Genomic DNA, 18,842 nt, shown 5'->3' with positions numbered 1-18,842 from the left:
GAAAGATCAAAAGATTGATTGTGTGTATGTCATAAGAGATACTCCCTCTGATCCCATTTATAAGAAAAAATTCTGTTTTTAGATACATTGAATAAATAATGTATCTGGACAACATACTGTCTAGATACATTATTTATTCAATGTATCTAAAAAGAGAATCTTTTCTTATAAATGGGACCAGAGGGAGTATATACTAACACTAAAATCAAATCTCAATAATAAGTTGTCATCAACCATGCAAATGTAAGACTCAAATCAAATATAGGAAGTTCATCGGTCAAAATTCTTTTGCCTTCATTTCTATTTTGAGAATTGATATTATCAAATTATATATTTACACTAATAACTTTTTTGAGAAAAGCTAGGTTGACACACAATTTAACACCTACACTGTATGTTATACTCTTTTGTATATAATTTGTGGTTTTTAAATAATTTTTTTATCTTAAAATCTGTGTCATGCTATGTTTGCTTTGTAGAGTATAAAGTTGGTGTCATACATGGTGTTAGAAAATCAGTGTCAAAATAGCAAATTGAATGTGTACATACGGTATAAATTGATAAGGTGTAGGAACATAGTGTCATCGTAGCATAGCTCTTATATTTTTCATATATTAATACATGGTTTGTGTAAGGCCTTTTTATATACTCCCTCCGTCCCAAAATAAGTGTCACATTTACTTTTTAGGTTCATTGAATATTTAATGTATCTAGTCTGTATACAGACTAGATATATTAAATATTCAATGAACCTAAAAAGTAAATGTGATATTTATTTTGGGACGGAGGGAGTATTAATTAACCCAGGGTTGACAATATGGTGGAGTCTTTCATGGTGACTTGAGAACATACTTGGGTGCATTCTCAACAAACTTAGGCTTGAAACATTTTTTTTTTGGAGCTACCATGAATTACTGTTGCAATCAACAATGCTCAGATGAGAAGATGGACACACCTTTGGCCAGAGAACTATTCACTTTTTACTATTGAAGCATTTACTAATATATCCATAGTTCAAAGCTTCAAGCCAAATAGAAAAGACTGTCTGCATTTATCATCCCCTTTTGTTACAAGGTTTCACATATCTATTCTAAAGACGATAATTGCACATACAATATAAACAATGCAAGTTTCTATATGTATGACATGATATGGTGGATTTCTATTACATAATGTAGGACCAATGAATTTTTTGTTTCTGCTAATTTCTTTGAACAAATTTGGTGCATGTCTCCATCTTTTCCTTTTTGTATAGGTCACGTACATGTCTCACATCTCTTCCTGTTTGTATTTTTTCATATAATAACACATTTTTTAATAATTTTATCAAATTAATATTTTAAACATATTTTTTTATGATTAATAAAAATAAAATAAAAAACCTTATAAACAATACACATCATGTCAATCATATAATACACTTGAAAAATCATTAAAATTAATACATTAAAAATAAAAAATTATTTTCTTTTTGAAAGAATTTTATGCAAAAACAATCAGTATTATGTAAGAATGGGTATTCAAATCCAAAAATAACAATGCAAATTGGTGATTCACCACCGATTTAATTATTACTAGTAGCATTTTTTAATGTATAATGAGCATTTTATTTAGTAAAATTTAAATTAAAAAATATAAGTATTTTTTTTTCTCTTAAATTTCAATATAAGATGAATATTTTGAAAGGGAATATCCAAAAATTATGATAACAAAATTTTTTCTTTTTGGGTATGTTTTATGGCAACATTCCTTAATACACACTTTTTTTAATGCATTTTTTTCATTAATTAAAAATTTAAGTTGGTTCTACTAAATTTACTCGAGAATTTTTGGTGCTGAGTTTTTTTGTTATGTTTGGGAGTAAAAAGAAGTAGAAAAAAAATTTAGTTTATTTAGAGAATTATGATGACGATTCGAAATCGAAGGAAGTGAGAGAAAAGAGTTCTCTCTTTCATTTCGTCACTTGGGGTTTTCATACACTGCAATCAACTGTAAGCAATTCCGAAACCCTCTCTCTCTTTTTTCACTTTCACCATTATTCATGTTTATGGCTATCTATGCTTTCTATTCTTGCTTCAATTTTTTCTTCAATATGCATGATTTTATTTCCTCTTATTAGGGTATTTATTGATCAGAATGATTTTAGATGAAGAAATTAGAATGAAACACTGAAGAACTGAATGTGGCATTGCAAGTTATGATCGTGTTATTTTGGTTTTACCAAATGCATGGGTTTTGTTGTAGAGTTAAGTTATCTGTCATGATTCTATTGGGGCTTGCTATTTTTACATCAATGCGCTTTTGGGTTTGTGTATGTCTTCATGTATTAATGTATGTTGTTAATAGCGATGAGGTCTACTCTTGTGCAATGCTAAATGCTGTGCAGTATGTTTTCATGTTGCGGCTGTGGTGGCCGGTGTCATGATGTTTTGCAAGCAAGATGTCTGCCAGAATTCGCAATAGTGGCGATCAGGTTGTGGAAATAGGAGACGAGATGTTGTCGGTTTTAGGGTTTCGCATAATGGGCTTTTTTAGGATTTAACATAATGGGCTTTTTAGAAAGTCCAATGATGGGCCTGAGTATCATTAATGAAGAATTTGTTTCTCTCTTTGGGTTTTGGGTTTCTTCACCAGTGACAGCTTTTTGCTTCTTTGTTACTTCGAATAATATTAGATTAAGGTCGTAACCCTACATGTATACCATTATCTCAATTTCGAAATTGGCCGCTTTTGCGCTGCTATTCGGGATTTACAATGTATGCCATTCATTGAAAAAGATCCTCTCGTGCTTTTGTTAGTTAGTTGGTAAAACAAGAGAATTGTATTCGTTTCATGATTTTAATTTACTCTAAAGGGGAACAAGATCTTTCTCATATATTTTTTTGCCTTTGCTGAAAATTTTATCCAATGCTTATTTATTCATTTCTGGGTGATTTTTTTGCAGAACTGAAACTTGGAAGGAGTACGCAACATTTTCGCAATGAGTATTGTTGGATACAGGTCAGACGAGGAATGCTCCGTTATAGGGGAAAAGGCTGAAATTGGATTTCTAGATTTTGAGGAAGAGAGATCTGTTTGCAGTTACGTTCCTGATGACGGGGCTCCGGTAGTCGTATCTGTCCCGTTTGCATTTGTGAATGGGAAGCCTCAATCAGTATTTCTTGGAGACACTGCTGTGGAATTAATAACTATCAATAATACTACTGATGAACCAGTGGACCTGTGGGGTGTTCATATTTTTGCATCAAATCCTCCGGACTCTTTTACTCTTTCTCTCATGGAGCCTCCACGGGATAATTCAGATTCAGAGAGCTTTATAGAATCTTTTAGAGTGGAGGACAGGATGCTTCAGCCTCGCGAGGTGTTAAATATATGGCTCTCTTGCAAGACAAAAGACATGGGCATGTACTCATCTGTAGTGTATTTTGACATTGGAGATGAGAAAATTGAAAGGGTGGTTTTCCTCCTAGTTGAAGACAAGATCTCAAAATCTCTGGCTTCTAACAGACCTTATTCAAAAGGAAGGAAGAAAGAAAAATTTGTTGTTGACGCTTTTGTTCCCGGCTCACGCCCTGCAGGGAAGGCAAATCGAAAATACGTTAATAGGCTTCCAAGATATGATGTTCCCAAGGATATTAGACTCTTGCTTGAGGACAATCAGAATCAGGTCCCTCAAGTCGTTGAAGATGGTCTTACAAGAAGGAGTTATGCGTCTTTTTTCAAAACACTAATCATAATGGAAGAGATACAATTAGAGGTAATCTTTTTTTTTTTTTTTAAATGAAAGAAACTAAAATAAGATAACAAGTCTGACGTATGTTTCTGTTATTGTTTGCTATTGACTTCTGCTTTCAGGATGATATGAGAACTTATGACATGGAATGTATAACTATGAGAAGGAGAGGCAATAATTATTTGTCCATGGAGGTACCTGGGCTTGCTGAAAGAAGGCCATCACTGGTGCACGGGGATTATATCTTTGCCAAGCTGGCTTCCGAACAAGACCAGAACTCTGCACCTGTTTATCAGGTTTGGTTCTTATTTTGTCTGCATACCGCCACATTATTACTTGGTATTTCTCATTTGGATAAATCAATTCTTTAGCTTCGTTGAACTGGAACTCGGTCGTCAAACCTATTCATCAGATGCATATTGTAATTATGTACATGTTTATATATTTTTTGAAGTGTTATAAATGGAGTCTGATCTGTAGTCTGTAGGTATTAAGATGAGTATATGTCCTTATCATGTATCTTGATCATTGACCATACAATGCCCTTTCATTGGTGTTAATGCATGTAAGAAAATTACATTAGATAATGCCTTGGTTTGATAGCATTCCCTGTGGTTATTTATTTATAGCTTATGGTTCTTGTGAATAGGAATTAGTTTAAATGTAATTATTTAGTGTAATTACCGATATAGCCTTGTAACCTTTATATATACGAGAAATAATAATGAGAAAAGTATCAAGCCAAGAATTGTTGACATGGTACAGTTCTTACCTCTGCATTGATGGTCCTGAGGCAGCTATGATGGACCGAGCTCTTATGTAGGTTCAAAACCTTAAATAAAATTAAAGCATGTAATAAATTTGACATGTCTGTCTCTTTTCTTCTCTTTGAGAACCTCCTAGGAATCTCTTTTACGAAGGATATATCACCAGCAATTAGCCACTTGAAATATGCCGGTTGACCTTGCACAAGGCTAACCAAAGATCATTTGTTTTTAACTCCTCCATGTTCATATAATGCAGCTCTCGCCTGAGTTAGACTTAATTTGCTTTGGCACTAACATTTTTCAATCTTCTAAACTGTCTCAATTCATTTGGATATATTTTACAATGCCATTGTTAGGTATTCTCGATATGCATATAAATGGTAAATGCACAATTGTAGAATCTAGGAAACACTATATTTATATTACTAGTATTGTTAAGAGTCTCACATTGAATGAGATAAGGTCTGAAAATGAGTTTATATGTGGGGGGCTGCTCTCACCTTACAAGTCGGTTTTTTAGGGTTGAGTTAAGCCCATCCCAAAATTTTAGAGTATTTTCTTAAGAAAATACTACTTGCAGGTTTGTATATGTAATTTTAGAGTAGATGAATCCACCGTTGTCTGTATGTATGAAGTACATGATGCTATTAATTGATTTTGGGTATCTTTTATTTTTCACAAATTTAAGCAATCAAATTTACTTTCAATTAGTATAAAAATGTATTTACAGTCAGGATCATTCTCTTTAAGCAAAAAACTAAAATGATATTTTAATTTCTGCAGGGATTTGTTCACCGGGTTGAAGCTGACGAGGTCTATTTGAAATTTGATCCTGAATTTCACTATTACCATAGAGATGAAGATCTCTATAATGTCCACTTCACGTATAATAGGATCAATATGAGAAGGTTATATCAAGCAGTTGAGGCAGCAGAAAACTTAGGAACTGAGTTTCTTTTTCCATCTACATCCAGAAGAAGGTGCATTAAAACCACCAATCTGGTTCCCATATCTGGTTCTTTAAATGAGGAGCAAATGTGTTCTATCAAAATGATTCTGGGTTGCAGAGGTGCACCGCCTTATGTGATTCATGGGCCTCCAGGTACAGGAAAGACTAGGACAATAGTTGAAGCAATCCTCCAGCTCTACCAACATTATAAGAATACTCGTATTCTTGTCTGTGCCCCCTCAAACAGTGCAGCAGACCACATACTGGAGAAACTCCTTGCTGAAAAGGATATTGAATTTCGAGATAGTGAAGTATTTAGGCTCAATGCTACTACCAGGCCATATGAGGATGTAAAACCTGAATTTCTTCGCTTCTCCTTCTTTGACGAGATGATATTTAAGTGCCCCCCAGTCAGTGCCCTCAAACATTATAGGATTGTGGTATCCACATATATGAGTGCATCTCTTCTTTTTGCAGAAGATGTTTCCCGCGGTCACTTCTCTCACATTTTCTTGGATGAGGCTGGCCAAGCTTCAGAACCTGAAACCATGATCCCTATAGCCCATCTCTGCAGAAGAGACACTGTTGTTGTTCTGGCTGGAGACCCATTGCAGTTAGGCCCAGTAATATTTTCCAAGAAAGCAGATGATTTCCAATTGGGGGTTTCTTACATGGAACGATTGTTTAAATGTGAGTTATATGGCAATGGAGATGCCAATTATATTACAAAACTGGTTAAAAACTACCGATGTCACCCAGAGATTCTACACCTCCCTTCAAAGCTGTTCTATTCTGGGGAATTGATGGCATGTAGAGATTCCACAACTTTCACAATGACTGCGGATTTTCTCCCTAATAAGGATTTCCCTGTTCTTTTCTTTGGTATCCAAGGGTGCGATGAAAGAGAAGGGAATAACCCTTCATGGTTCAACCGAATCGAAGTGAGCAAGGTTGTAGAAACTGTTAAGAGGCTGATTGCTGGTGGTAAAATAACTGAAGAAGACATAGGCATTATAACACCATATAGGCAACAAGTATTGAAAATAAGACATACGCTTGAAAATCATGATATGCCTGATGTCAAAGTTGGCAGTGTTGAGCAATTTCAAGGACAAGAAAAAGATGTTATCATTGTATCGACTGTTCGATCAACCATCAAACACAATGAGTTTGACAAAGTCCACTGTCTTGGCTTTTTGAGCAATCATAGAAGGTTTAATGTGGCTATAACCCGTGCTATATCATTGCTGGTTATTATTGGAAATCCCCATATTATATGCAAGGTACTGCCTTTTATTTAACAAACCATGACTCGATTATATCAACTTTTTACTGTGAATAGAACATTTCAATATATCCTTTCATTGATTACATTGCCTGTAAGACAAAGCCTTCTACCTCTAAATCGATACTTGTTTAATTAGCTTTATTTTTACGCTGTGATGGGAAAGGGGATGCTCACCAATGTAGTACTACCACTTTCTACATTAACAGTTAGTTTGTCTGTTTAGCTTCATAATTAAGGTTATAAAAGATGAAAATAAATTTGATACTAAACAAAGACAGGTTCCAATCATGATTGTTTACTAGACCTTTGTTCTGATAACCATGGTTGTTTATGAAATCATTCTTCACTTGTCATTTTTGGCAGGACAATCATTGGAGTCAATTGCTGTGGCACTGTGTGGACAATTCATCCTATCTGGGTTGTGCTCTTCCAGAAAGGATAGAACGTTTTGATGAAGATGTTGGAGAGAACTCCGGCTTTGGCTTCAACGAAGATAACACATGGCCCTCTAACAATGGAGAATTTGGTCAAGATTCCTTCCAGACAGATCTCCCTAAACCCGACACCAATGAAGCTGGATGGTCTGATGGGTGGAATTCTCACAATGTAGAATCTGGTCAAGGTGAATGGTCTGATGGCTGGAACACATTGCCCCCTGACAATGTAGAATCTAGTCATGGTGAATGCTCTAATGGCTGGAACACACCCTCTAACAATGTAGAATCTGGTCAAGATACCTTCCCAGAGCTCCCTAAGCCTGTCACCGATGAAGCTGAATGGTCTGATGGTTGGAAGTAGTCCAGTACCAAGTACTTGGACTCTGATATTCACATTTATACTATCTTTTTGGGGCAATTAGTTTATGCCGATTTTTAACATCATTTGAGTTTTGCAATTAAAATGATGTTGAAAAAAAGACTGCTGCGAGCTTTATTATGACAGCGATTAGAGAAAAAGAAAAGTTAGAATTATTTTATTTTTCTTAAATGATCTGGTACTGACATTGAATCTAGAAGAATTGATTAATTAGATGATGTTAAACTCCTGACTTGGTTATTTGTTGGCAACATCAAGTTTTCTGAGTCTATCTAACTTAAGGAATTATTGCAAGGAACAAATGGTGCATGCAACTTTTACTATGCAAATTGGATATAAAAAATGGCCCACTACCCCACTCAAAGGGGAAAAGTCTGTAATGTAATGGTCATTCTCAATATGAGGTGATACAAAAACTTGAGCTTCAACTACATATTACATGAATGTACAGGGTGATGGTAATGAAAACTAGTAAGTACTACTAATTGAGAAACATTGAGCATTAAAAGTAGAGCATGTTGAGGTTGAAGAGTGGAAGCATAACAAGTAGCAAAAACTTGTAGCAGTATCCGCCATCAATGACTGAAGTTGAACCATTTGACGTTGGAAAGTACAATGTTGTCCCTGCTCCCTTATCCTTGCCTTTGCGGGGTACCGTTTTCCCTCCTGAATCACTGGATGCTGACCCTGTTTAACCACATACTACATGTCAATTTCGATAAATAATTAACGATTTTGAGGGTATTGTCGAAAAATCAATCGTTTGGCTTTTGTTGCTTTTTGAACCAATAGTTAGATAAATTATCATTAGATAAAAAAAAATCTGTCTAATATTATTTAAAATATACAGTGAATATATTGACAATGATATAAAAGAAATAAATATATAAGAAATATGTAAATATTCGTGTTTCATGTAATGCTTATAAACTGTTTTAAAATAAATCATAAAAATTAAGATTGCCAAAATGATAAAATCATGAATCAAAATTCTGTTTTAAACTTTATATGAAGTGTGCTCATCCAAATAATATTTAAAACAATTCAAAAACTATACATCAAGAAATAATAATTAAGGCTTGTTATCACTCTAAATATTTTAAAATAACTAAAAATAAAACTAGTATAATTTTTTATGATAAAATGTTACTTTCTATAGTAACATAAAATTTACAAGTAGTTAGCTTAAATTACAAAAATATGATTCTCTTATTTGTTTAATAAACAAATGTAATAGTAATTTTTTATTTACATAAGCTCCTTCATAACTAATTAATAATTATGGTGATTATGATAATTTTTAACAAAACAAAAATTGAGAGCAGAAAATAAACAAAATACCTGTTACTGAAGAATTGTTGGGATTCCTTAAAATATCAGCGCTACCGAGAGGAGGAAGAGTAGGTGAATCTGTAATAATGTGAATCAAACAACAATTAAATTTTGATTAATCAATTTTCTATAGTTAATTATGTATTATGCATCTAAATTAGCAAGACTAATTGAAAAAAAAAAAAGTAAAAAAGAAAAGAAAAAGAAAGATGAAAAACGAACCTCCGCAAAGAAGGTTGAGAGAAGAGATGGTTGGCGGAGGGGAAAGACAGAGGGAGGAGAGTGAAAGAAGCCTTGTGGAGTTCATAGGGAAGCCGAGGATGTGATTGTCACGGAGGAGATAGCAGAAACAGAGGGAGTTCGGTGCGAACGACGACGAGAAAGCGTTGCAGCATTTGGTTGAAGCTGTCCCCGTTAGGTTGTTTGGAGGAGACGAAACATAAGAAAGACACGGAGAGAATAGAATTAGCTGATCGGTGCATCCTTCTCTGGATGAAGGTGGCGGCGCCGCCGCTTCTGTAACGGCAAAGTTGTTCAGATTCAGCACGAGAAGGAGGAGGAGGAAGAAGAAAGCGTTTCCCATGCCGGAAGCAGTTACAAAACAGAACGATCAAACGGTTATCAGTTTTGGCGGGAGAAAAACTAACTGATTCAGGTGAATTCTCAGAATTACCCTTCTATCTCTAGGTTATGACTAGTAAGTACTTAACTAACTCTAGTAGTTGATAAATTGCGCGTCTAATTAATTGTTCTTTTTATGTGTGCATTAATTATTATTTTTCAAACACTCACCAATGATATTAGAAATTGGCTAACAAACTTTTTGACTGAAAAAGTGAAAAACATTTAATTAATTTTCAATGCACACATATATATATTACATAAAAATACAAATCCACCCCCAATATGGGTTCACACATATTGCAACAAACTATTGATTTCTTGCAGAAAACTTAGGTAGGATGTCAAAAACAGAAGCCTAGTAGTGTTTAGAAACAGCAAATCCAAATAAAATGACCACAGCAGATGATAGGAGAGTGTGAGATAATGATCCAGCAGACGATGGAGTGACATTGGAGCGGCCGCTTCCGGGTGTTGCGGATGGGATATCGGGATTCACTGGCGAAGATGATGGAGTGGTTGATTCGGGCTGTGGTGGCAGAGAAGGTGTAATTGGTGAGGGGAGTACAGAAGAACCTGCTCAAACAAAATAAGGTGACGTTAGACATTAGTACTCAAAATATCTTTATGTATGCAAGATTGAAAATTTTGTTAAAATATTAACACGGTTTGAAATCGCAGTTCAAATTGCGGTTTGCAACAGCAATTGCAGCCACAATGTAGAAACTTGACCGTGGTAATATGTACCTTGAGGACTAAGAGATGGAGCAGCTGGGGTAGATGCTGGAGAAAGAGACGGGCCAAAAGACGCCGGTCCTGTCAAAATCACTCATAAGATTTAGTAAAATGAAAACAGGTTGGTAAATTTTAGGCATATTAAAGTAACGCGTCACGGTTTACCTGGCGCAGGAAGTGGTGAACCTGAGGCTGCAGAAAGTAACACATGTTGTGTTAATAACTTAAAATTACTAGAAACTTTAATTTTTGTTCCATAAAAAAGAAAGAATGAAGATTGAGGAAACAGTACTTTTGCATTGGAGTGGAACACCAGCCAAGTTGCAAGCACGAGGAAGAGAGATGGCTAAGGTTCTGTTGATTGGTAATTGAAAAGGAACATTGCCAGTGACAACGAGACACAGGCAATCCTTGCTTCCAGTTGTGAGGGACTTGATGGAATTGCAGCAATCAGCAGTAGGCGAGGTTCCGTTGCCACTGCTATTTGTGAGGAAGCTCATGCAAGGGCTTATGGAACTGGTTACCATTGATATGTTACACGGAGTTGTGATCTGGGCGTAGGCCGGTGCAGCCATGACAGTAGCAATGGCTAATACCAAAGTTAGGCGGTAGAGAGACCGAAAATGCTCCATGTGTGTTTATGTTAGGAATTTGAATAGTCAAGAGAATTTGATGTGTTCAAGAGTAAAGAAAACAAAATGTGTTTGTGAGTTTGATGGTTGGGAATGAGGAATACAACAAGGGAATGGAATTTTATAGATAGAGAACTTGTGGAGGGAATATAGGTGGCTCCAAAGTTGGTTTAAAAAGCTCAACTACTTTAACTAACCTACCAGATATGAAGATTTTGAAGAATGTATCATTGGCATTTTGATAGACTTGTGATCCCTACAGAACTCCCATTTTAACTGAGCAGTTTATGGTCTTTGTTATGTTGTCACAAAATTATTGACTTATTTGATCATAAACTTGTTGGTAATGGTCAAGTCAAATCATTCTTTATTAGGTTAGTTGCTGTGGTGGATAACCAAATCATACTAGCAATTCTCAATTATAGGGTTGACATTATTTTAATAAAAATTCCGATGTTTAGAGCTTTTAATCAAATTGGTTTAATCGCTAAATTTCAATTTAACTAGTAAGTTTTACAGTAGGTTAAAAAACAAATTAAAGTTCTACATAAAACTTGAATAAAAATGTTTACAAATCATTTTGCTATGATTGTAAGTCTAGATACATTATTTGGTGGTTAGATGACTCAACCAACTATCAAGTCTAGCACGACGAGATGATTCATCATATAATCGGAGTACCTAAATAAAGTCGGAGTAGCAAAATATAATGAGTCTACCAAGTCAGGCGGTTGAATTGATCTCAACTAGTTTAAATATGACAAGTCTACTGAATTGATCCCAACTAGTATAAATAAGACAAGTTGAAGCTATTTTAAATATGACAAATCTACTGAATTGATCTCAACTAGTTTAAATAAGACAAGTTGAAGTTTTGAATCGATCTGTTTAATTCACTGGATTAAATAAGAGTCAAAGTCTTGATCGTTCAAATTAGTCTGTTCCATTTTTTTAAAAGCTTTTTTTTTTTACACCCGATCCACCTAGGGTGGGAGTTTTAACTCAACAACTCAAATTGGTCGGCTCCATTTTGACAAAGTACCGTTCAAATTAGTTTGTTCCATTTTTTAAAAGCTTTTTTATTTTACACACGGTCCACCAAGGGTGGAAGTTTTAACTCAGCAATTCAAATTAGTCGGCTCCGTTTTGACAAGTTAAAAGCACGATGAGACAAAACGGATCAAGTTGGCTGGTTTTACTAGTTCTAATCCATTTTACCGCTCTTAACTAGGCTTTTATGTTTGAAAACATTGATGAAAACTTCCTTGTATATGTTGATCGAATTAAATATAAAAAATATTTTTGGTAACTATTTAGAGGCAATTCAGTAATAATAAAATGGGAGAACTCTTTTAGTTGTTAAAGTTCTATGAAATTCGGCTAGTTAAATTATCGAATAGAAATTGGCAAAAATTGTTACACAACTGCTTGCCATGCTTATTTTGGGTTTCAAATTGTTTAGCATACTAACTAATCTTCTGCTAGTTACAGTACAATATCTCCTTGCTTGTATAAATGTTGCATATGCCATCTATTTCTCCCCTAAGACACGTGGTTCTTTTATTATCTAAGTCATGTTTTCAAAGTCTTCAAGGTTGAACACAATAAAGCAATCATCATTAACAGATAATTAGCTGCTGATGCCAAAAGTTGGTAACCTGTTTAACCGACTTCTCTTTGGAATTTCCACCTCAAGCTTAAATATTATATCTATGTTTGAACACCTTACCACAAAAATATTGCCACAAAATACCAAATAGATCCTGTTGGATAGTAGGAGGAGTTGTTCACCCACATCAACTTACTATTGTCAGCTTCTTCCCTCCTTGCTCTATAAAATCTTAGACCCTGTTCTTCCAAAACCATCATTGTCTTCAGAGATATACAAAGGTCTTAAACAAAAAACAAAAGAATATACAAAGATTTCCAACACATTTGCATAAAACAATTCCAATGGCACACAGCAAAATGAACATGGGTTTGGTTTTCGTCGTAATGGCAATGCTGTGTGCAGGAGCTGCAGCGCAATCGAGTTGCACAAATGTGTTAGTCAGCCTGTCACCTTGTCTTAACTATATAACAGGGAATTCCTCAACCCCGTCTTCAGGATGCTGCTCAAACCTTGCCAATGTTGTGAGTTCATCACCACTGTGCTTGTGTCAGGTTCTCGGCGGGGGTGCATCATCACTGGGAATCAACATCAATCAAACTCAGGCTCTGGCCTTGCCTGGTGCTTGCAAGGTGAAAACCCCACCCACCAGTCAGTGTAAAACTACTACCGGTAAGAGAAGAAAATTTCTTCAAAATATCCAACCCTATGTATGCACATATCCACCATTATAATAGAGACAACAACTAGAAACTACTACTATAAGAGAACCAATATACTCACAAAGATAAGCATACCCCTTAAACTATGTCTTTCTGCTAACTTACAATATATGATTTTGTCAACAGCTGTTTCCCCAGCAATCTCACCAGCAGGAACAGAAGCAGAGTCTCCAAATTCAGCTCCATCAGGTACTACCACACTTAAGAAGTATTGAGTTACGCTTCGCAGCTTGATTATCCAAATTGACACTTCTCCGTGTTAACCATTTAAGTTGATTTTTACCTGCAGGAACCGGATCCAAATCCACTCCCTCAACCGGTGATGGATCATCCAGTGGAAATTCAATCAAGCTGTCAATTCCTCTGTTGCTTATTTTGGCAGCAGCAACATATGCTTCAGTTTTCTGAACATATTGATTCTTCAATCAGTTGGCTTCCCATTTGAAATGCTATTTTTTTGTTTGCTTGTTATTACCGATTGTTGTTGTGTAATCATTTATATTCTCAAGGTCCCTTGTGCTGAAGGGTTTAGTCTATTCATTTTGTAACCTCTATTGGGTTTACATAAATTTGTATTATGAGAAGGCTTTATTCTCTACTTATTAAATAAAACATGGATGAAAATTTATTGTGTGCCATCATGGTCTTCATTAACAAGGATATCACTGAATTCAAATGCCTGATCGCAAATAATAAAATAAAGTAAAATAAAATCAATGCAGTCGTGCGGTACTTTGCAGCAAGGCAGTAATGAGTCAACTAGCACTTGAAACTGATCAATGTAACTGAACTTATTTAACACATCATGAATAACAACAACTACCAAATCCTTCTATCACAGGTATTTATAATTGATTTTAAAAATATAAAGATTAAGTAAGAAACGGAAGACTGTCTCAAAAACCACTAATCAGAAGGAGATATATGTCTAGTTTCCATTCCTATTAGAAAATTGGGATTCACAGGAAGCATGCTAGAATATCTTGAAGTTGCTTCATTTAACAATCTGTTTACCCAAATGAATATCATATTGCAGTAGCAGAAGCAGAGCGTAATCTCCGGTCATCACCATGAATATGTCATGATGAACGACACTGAGCTTCACCCAATAGAAGTAGACCAAGATCAACAAAACCATTGGCCCAGAATGTTCTAGTACTAAACGGAGTATCTTCTTAGGCATGGATGGGAATGAAAGAATCTTTAAATTTTCCTAGCCAGAGACAGATATGGATATCTCTCAAACCACGTCTGATTAAGACAGGAAAAGAATAAACAGCCGACATGAAAGTAGCAGAGACACAAATAACAAAACAAATGCTTTGAAGAAAACATAGTAAAACTCATTCAAAAGAGTCTACATCCTACAATTACTTATGAAGAAAATAGGTCCAAGTAAAGATAAAGGTTCCAAATGTTGCATGAAAACTAATCTGATATGGACAGGAACTTTGGTAGTATAAATTCGGAGAGACTTAGCATAACTAAGAGTTTGTTACAATTAAAAATATTCCATTGATTAGAAGTTGCAATAGCATATTAATCTTTTGCATACAAAAAAAGCATATCACTAAGAGGACAACCCTAATTTTACAAAAAACTGATATTAGAAGTTGGAAATATTTATCTCATATCATCCCTTAAACATCATAAGACAACAAAAATTCTAATAATTGGATACAAGGAGCGCAAAATCAAAATTACATACATTGATCTCTAAATATGGGTACAAATCAAGAATGTGATCGTGAGCGCACAAATTCTTCTAATCTGTCCCACACCTCCAATGCCGCAGCCCTATCTTGATGCCGCTTGTTCTTACTAATCTGTCATCAAGTTAGCAAAGCATAGTTAGAGTGCAATGCAAGTTTAAAGCAGGAGAGAAAAAAACACGTAGATACCATAACATAACAGTAGTTTGAACAAGCAACCCACCGAGATAATCTTTACATTCCACTGCTTAACAGTCTTTGCCGACTCTATACTATCATCTTCAAACCGCATAAAAAATCCAGTAACTGCAGTAATTTGAAAAGGATTAGTTTAGTACATTACAACGAGCTAAGAAAATTGCAGTTTGAATTTTGAGAGAAAATTGAAAAATAACCTACTTTTATTGAAAATTTCGACATGATCCTTATAAGGCCAGTCCTTGAACTGCCAATCTTTTCCCAAGACAAAAACCGCAACAACTCGGTCCCAATCCTCGGGTTTAAGTGCAGAAGGCTTATCCCTAACTTCATAAGCAGTAACAGCTCTATCCCTACTAAGCTTCTTCTGCACAGTAACACAATCAGGCCTAGCACCCTTCATCTGCTTCACCTTAACATCAGTAGGTATATAAACCCCATCTTCCAAAAACTCCTTAACATTATAAATAGTAATAAGCGTCTGAAAAGCACTAGGAACCAAAATAATCGGAACCCCTTCCCCGATTTTGAGATGCATTTTAGGTTTAGGAGTTTGATCATATCCCAATTCATCACCAAAATCATCAGAACTCCCCATTAAACGGCTCTTCGCAACAAGCCCGTCTTTCCGTTGGTGAGACTCCATTCTCTGTCGCTCTTCTTCGCGCTTCGTAGCAGCAACAAGCACGCTATAGAAGTCGCGATTCTTACATTCGAGGAGGGATTGCCGGTCCTTAAGAGGCTTCTCGGCTGCTCTGATCATGGAGATGAAATCCAATTGAGGCTCCTGAAAAAGGACTTCATCTGAATTTGAATTGGGAAGTAGAGATTGTTGTTGTTGATTTAGAGATGGATCTTCGGGTATCGGCGCGAAGGAAGGCTCTTCAGGGAGATATTCTATTGAATCGGTGGTGGAGATAACGCCTTGAAGGTAGTTGAGAATCGGTTTCCGATCAGGGAGTGATACAGAAGGGATACCGAGAGCGAGGGTGTTTTGGAAATACTCGGCGTGTTTGAGGTGGTGGTTTTTGATATAGTGAACTAGGGTTTCGAGGGTGTAACGGTTACCTTTGGTGGAGCGGTAAGCGGTTTCGAGAGAGGAGGGGAAGGTGTATTCGTCGCCGAAACAGAGGTCGGTGTTGTGGCGGACTATCTTGTCCAGTTCACCTCTCATGGTGAAATCGCGGAGGAGTGTGAGTGGATCCATTCGCATTCTCATCGGATTCATGTTGTTGCTGTGCCGTGCGCCACCACACGCCCCCTTCCTTAAACTCTTGTTTTTAATAATACATAAAGGTTAGGGCCAGTTTAGAGTGTGTTTTTTTTTTAATGTTTTGAAAGTTGGAAAAACAAAATCAATTAAAAATTTTCAAAATTTAAAACCTGTTTCAATTTTAAATTAAAATCATTTAAAAAAAAAAGAGAAAAGGGGTCATGCACTGACAGTGTAAAATAATTTTGACAGTGTAAAATAATTTTACACTGTGAACCAATCACAACCATGTATCTAATTTCTCCACACTTTTATTTTAAAAAAAATTTAATGACATGACATACTCCTTATTTTCTATTGGATGACAGTGTAAAACTATTTTACACTGTCAGTGCATATCCATTAAACCCTAAAAAAATACATATTTATTATAAATATAATTTAGTTTAAATGATTTATAGTATTATCTTAGTAAATAATTAAAATTAAAATATTATAAAAGTTAAAATGTAAAGCTATTAATATGTTCTCTCATTATTTTTTTTAAATAAAAGAATAGTTTAATTAGATACATTGTAATGATTGATTGACAGTGTAAAAATATTTTAGTACACTATTATTTTTCTCATATTATAAACATATAATGTGTTTATTTCTTTAGTAGTAGTTTTAATAATAATGAATAAAAATGAGGATTATAGACAACAGTCTATTGGAACGGTCATAAGAGTGATTTGAGTGATAGTTAATGGTGGTCAATTAGTGGTGATAATAGAATGTGGTTATAAATTATAATGACTGTTTATGCATAATAATGGTTACAACATTATTTGATAGCATAATAGTGGTTGTTAGAATAGTGATTTGTGATGGTTAAGTTAGTTGTTAGAATGGAAGTTAGTGGTAGATAGTGGTTATATTGATGATTAGAATTAACTATAGTTGTGATTAATTATGAGTGGCAACCAGACATGTCCATCCTATTTAGGTTTGTTCCGCAAAAGGACACTAAAAACAAATGGAGCGGAACGAACAATATGTAGGATGCGAGCTTAAAATCTTAGATATCCCCTAAAAAAATGAGGGTGTGGTGGGGAGGGTCTACAAGCACTTCGCCTTTTTAACCTAAAACTTGTAAAAATTAATGGTAATGTCAACGCTCGCAAAAGCCTGCAAAAAACAAGTGAGACGATCATGTTAAAGGGTGTGAGACTAAAAATTTGGTCTACCCTGCCAAAATTACGGGCAAAACAAGCATGTTGAACAGAACAAGCCTGTTTACCCACCCCTGTAACCAATTGTAGTTTGAGCGGTGGTTGAAGTAGTGGTCAGAAAAAATATCAAAAGTGAATAAATCACTACTACAAATAGTTCATTTCATGATAAAACTTTCACCTCGGTCAATTAAAAATCGACATCAAAAACCTTGCCGCGCGACCTTTTAATTTTTTTAAATTAAATATATTCCCTTGGTTTTTTGGTTCAACCGACAGAAAATGTTGCTCAAGGGTCCAACTTCGATTTCCAAATCCTCCAAATTCGTGTTTTATTTTGAATCAAAATGACATCCTTATTTTATTTTTATTTTAATTTCAATATAAATCATTTATTCTCTCAACTTTGTTGCCAACCGGGAGTAAATGTTGCTCATTATTTTACTTAAATAAAATTGGACTGAACTTTAACCTCAACGTTTACTGCCAACCAAGATATAAACTCCAAACAATATTTTATTCCAACATCAAAATGTCAACTCTCATTTACTTTTTCATTTATCATAAATTTTTTGCGTCCTAGCGAACAAAATATCTTCTTCATCTTCTCCACCTAATGAACGAAACACCATTCTTCATCTTTTCCACTAAACCCTAAATCAAACTCCATCTTTCAAGTCTGGTGAAGTAAGCAAAGGAGGAAGGAAACTCAAATAAGGAAACTCAAACCAACATATTTCTTTGACTATATCATGACATTTTCGGTACGCAATACTTTCTCCATGATTGTACAAATAATGTCATTGAAGTTGTTGTTGTTTTGGAGACTTAGGATATAATATTGTTGTTGTTTATGTACTATTCGTAGTTGTTGTGTTGATGTTGAAGGTTTAGTGTTATTGCAGTTGTCGATGACAAAAAAAATTGCATCACATAGAGATTAAGTTGGTGAGGATATGAATGATAACCTAGAATATATAATTTGTGATATTGAAGTAGATTCTTTTAAGAAAGTCGTGTGTATGATACTTTACATAGTGACTTGTGAAGAAACTTGTGTCAATGAAATCTATCAAATTAGTTGGCTTAAAATCTCATGATTTTCATGTCTTGATGCAACAACTTCTACCAATAGATATTCGTAGCATTTTACCAAAAAAATGTAAGGGTAATTATAACCAGATTGTGCTTATTCTTTAATGCTATATGTAGTAAAGTTATTGATTCCGGAAACTTAGGTGAGTTTGAACATGAGGTTGCAATCATCTTGTGTCAATTAGAGATGTATTTCTCTCCATCAT

General features: G+C 35.0%; 5 protein-coding genes across 6 annotated transcripts; 2 read left to right on the top strand and 3 right to left on the bottom strand.

Annotated features, from left to right (window-relative positions):
- Positions 1-1,834: 1,834 nt before the first annotated feature.
- Positions 1,835-7,938, top strand: LOC131652564 (probable RNA helicase SDE3). 2 transcript variants are annotated; one of them, XM_058922457.1, is made up of 5 exons: positions 1,835-1,991; positions 2,945-3,757; positions 3,856-4,029; positions 5,284-6,732; positions 7,101-7,938. In XM_058922457.1, the coding sequence occupies exons 2-5, from the start codon at positions 2,981-2,983 to the stop codon at positions 7,533-7,535; spliced, it is 2,835 nt and encodes a 944-aa protein (XP_058778440.1). In that variant the 5' UTR covers positions 1,835-1,991; positions 2,945-2,980; the 3' UTR covers positions 7,536-7,938. The 2 variants fall into 2 exon arrangements, with proteins under 2 accessions (XP_058778440.1, XP_058778441.1); XM_058922458.1 differs by lacking the exon at positions 1,835-1,991 and adding an exon at positions 2,109-2,245.
- On the bottom strand, positions 7,904-9,631 carry LOC131652566 (non-specific lipid transfer protein GPI-anchored 25-like). The gene is made up of 3 exons (XM_058922461.1): positions 9,108-9,631; positions 8,895-8,963; positions 7,904-8,240 (listed from the first exon to the last, which is right to left on the bottom strand). Exons 1-3 carry the CDS (start codon positions 9,466-9,468, stop codon positions 8,056-8,058), a joined length of 615 nt encoding a protein of 204 aa, XP_058778444.1. The 5' UTR covers positions 9,469-9,631; the 3' UTR covers positions 7,904-8,055.
- Positions 9,632-9,692: 61 nt separating this feature from the next.
- On the bottom strand, positions 9,693-11,093 carry LOC131652565 (non-specific lipid transfer protein GPI-anchored 20-like). Its single transcript, XM_058922459.1, has 4 exons — positions 10,534-11,093; positions 10,407-10,433; positions 10,254-10,322; positions 9,693-10,082 (listed from the first exon to the last, which is right to left on the bottom strand). The coding sequence occupies exons 1-4, from the start codon at positions 10,871-10,873 to the stop codon at positions 9,865-9,867; spliced, it is 654 nt and encodes a 217-aa protein (XP_058778442.1). The 5' UTR covers positions 10,874-11,093; the 3' UTR covers positions 9,693-9,864.
- A 1,464-nt stretch (positions 11,094-12,557) lies between these two features.
- LOC131652563 (non-specific lipid transfer protein GPI-anchored 5-like) lies at positions 12,558-13,879 on the top strand. Its single transcript, XM_058922456.1, has 3 exons — positions 12,558-13,154; positions 13,331-13,393; positions 13,494-13,879. Exons 1-3 carry the CDS (start codon positions 12,827-12,829, stop codon positions 13,610-13,612), a joined length of 510 nt encoding a protein of 169 aa, XP_058778439.1. The 5' UTR covers positions 12,558-12,826; the 3' UTR covers positions 13,613-13,879.
- A 926-nt stretch (positions 13,880-14,805) lies between these two features.
- LOC131652561 (protein CDC73 homolog) lies at positions 14,806-16,417 on the bottom strand. Its single transcript, XM_058922455.1, has 3 exons — positions 15,316-16,417; positions 15,140-15,222; positions 14,806-15,030 (listed from the first exon to the last, which is right to left on the bottom strand). The coding sequence occupies exons 1-3, from the start codon at positions 16,340-16,342 to the stop codon at positions 14,938-14,940; spliced, it is 1,203 nt and encodes a 400-aa protein (XP_058778438.1). The 5' UTR covers positions 16,343-16,417; the 3' UTR covers positions 14,806-14,937.
- Positions 16,418-18,842: the final 2,425 nt, after the last annotated feature.

Source organism: Vicia villosa, linkage group LG2 (genome assembly GCF_029867415.1).
Source record: "Vicia villosa cultivar HV-30 ecotype Madison, WI linkage group LG2, Vvil1.0, whole genome shotgun sequence".
NCBI classification, from domain to species: Eukaryota; Viridiplantae; Streptophyta; class Magnoliopsida; order Fabales; family Fabaceae; genus Vicia; species Vicia villosa.
Note: the sequence above shows the minus strand (reverse complement) of the source record. Positions and strands in the feature narration are given on the sequence as shown.

Bases quoted from the DNA above. Each gene is read 5' to 3' on its own strand.
- LOC131652566 (XM_058922461.1), bottom strand. From the start codon at position 9,468: ATGGGAAACGCTTTCTTCTTCCTCCTCCTCCTTCTCGTGCTGAATCTG. The intron at 8,964-9,107 runs GTTCGTTTTTCA...ACATTATTACAG, and splicing joins TCTCAACCTTCTTTGCGGAG to ATTCACCTACTCTTCCTCCT. The intron at 8,241-8,894 runs GTATTTTGTTTA...GTGGTTAAACAG, and splicing joins CAACAATTCTTCAGTAACAG to GGTCAGCATCCAGTGATTCA.
- LOC131652561 (XM_058922455.1), bottom strand. From the start codon at position 16,342: ATGAATCCGATGAGAATGCGAATGGATCCACTCACACTCCTCCGCGAT. The intron at 15,223-15,315 runs GTAGGTTATTTT...AAATTACTGCAG, and splicing joins TGTCGAAATTTTCAATAAAA to TTACTGGATTTTTTATGCGG. The intron at 15,031-15,139 runs GTGGGTTGCTTG...ACTTGATGACAG, and splicing joins GGAATGTAAAGATTATCTCG to ATTAGTAAGAACAAGCGGCA.
- LOC131652565 (XM_058922459.1), bottom strand. From the start codon at position 10,873: ATGGAGCATTTTCGGTCTCTCTACCGCCTAACTTTGGTATTAGCCATT. The intron at 10,434-10,533 runs GTACTGTTTCCT...TACTTTCTGCAG, and splicing joins TGTTCCACTCCAATGCAAAA to CCTCAGGTTCACCACTTCCT. The intron at 10,083-10,253 runs GTACATATTACC...TTGTTTGAGCAG, and splicing joins TCCATCTCTTAGTCCTCAAG to GTTCTTCTGTACTCCCCTCA.
- LOC131652564 (XM_058922457.1), top strand. From the start codon at position 2,981: ATGAGTATTGTTGGATACAGGTCAGACGAGGAATGCTCCGTTATAGGG. The intron at 3,758-3,855 runs GTAATCTTTTTT...TTCTGCTTTCAG, and splicing joins TGGAAGAGATACAATTAGAG to GATGATATGAGAACTTATGA. The intron at 6,733-7,100 runs GTACTGCCTTTT...CATTTTTGGCAG, and splicing joins ATCCCCATATTATATGCAAG to GACAATCATTGGAGTCAATT.
- LOC131652563 (XM_058922456.1), top strand. From the start codon at position 12,827: ATGGCACACAGCAAAATGAACATGGGTTTGGTTTTCGTCGTAATGGCA. The intron at 13,155-13,330 runs GTAAGAGAAGAA...TTTTGTCAACAG, and splicing joins TCAGTGTAAAACTACTACCG to CTGTTTCCCCAGCAATCTCA. The intron at 13,394-13,493 runs GTACTACCACAC...TTTTACCTGCAG, and splicing joins TCCAAATTCAGCTCCATCAG to GAACCGGATCCAAATCCACT.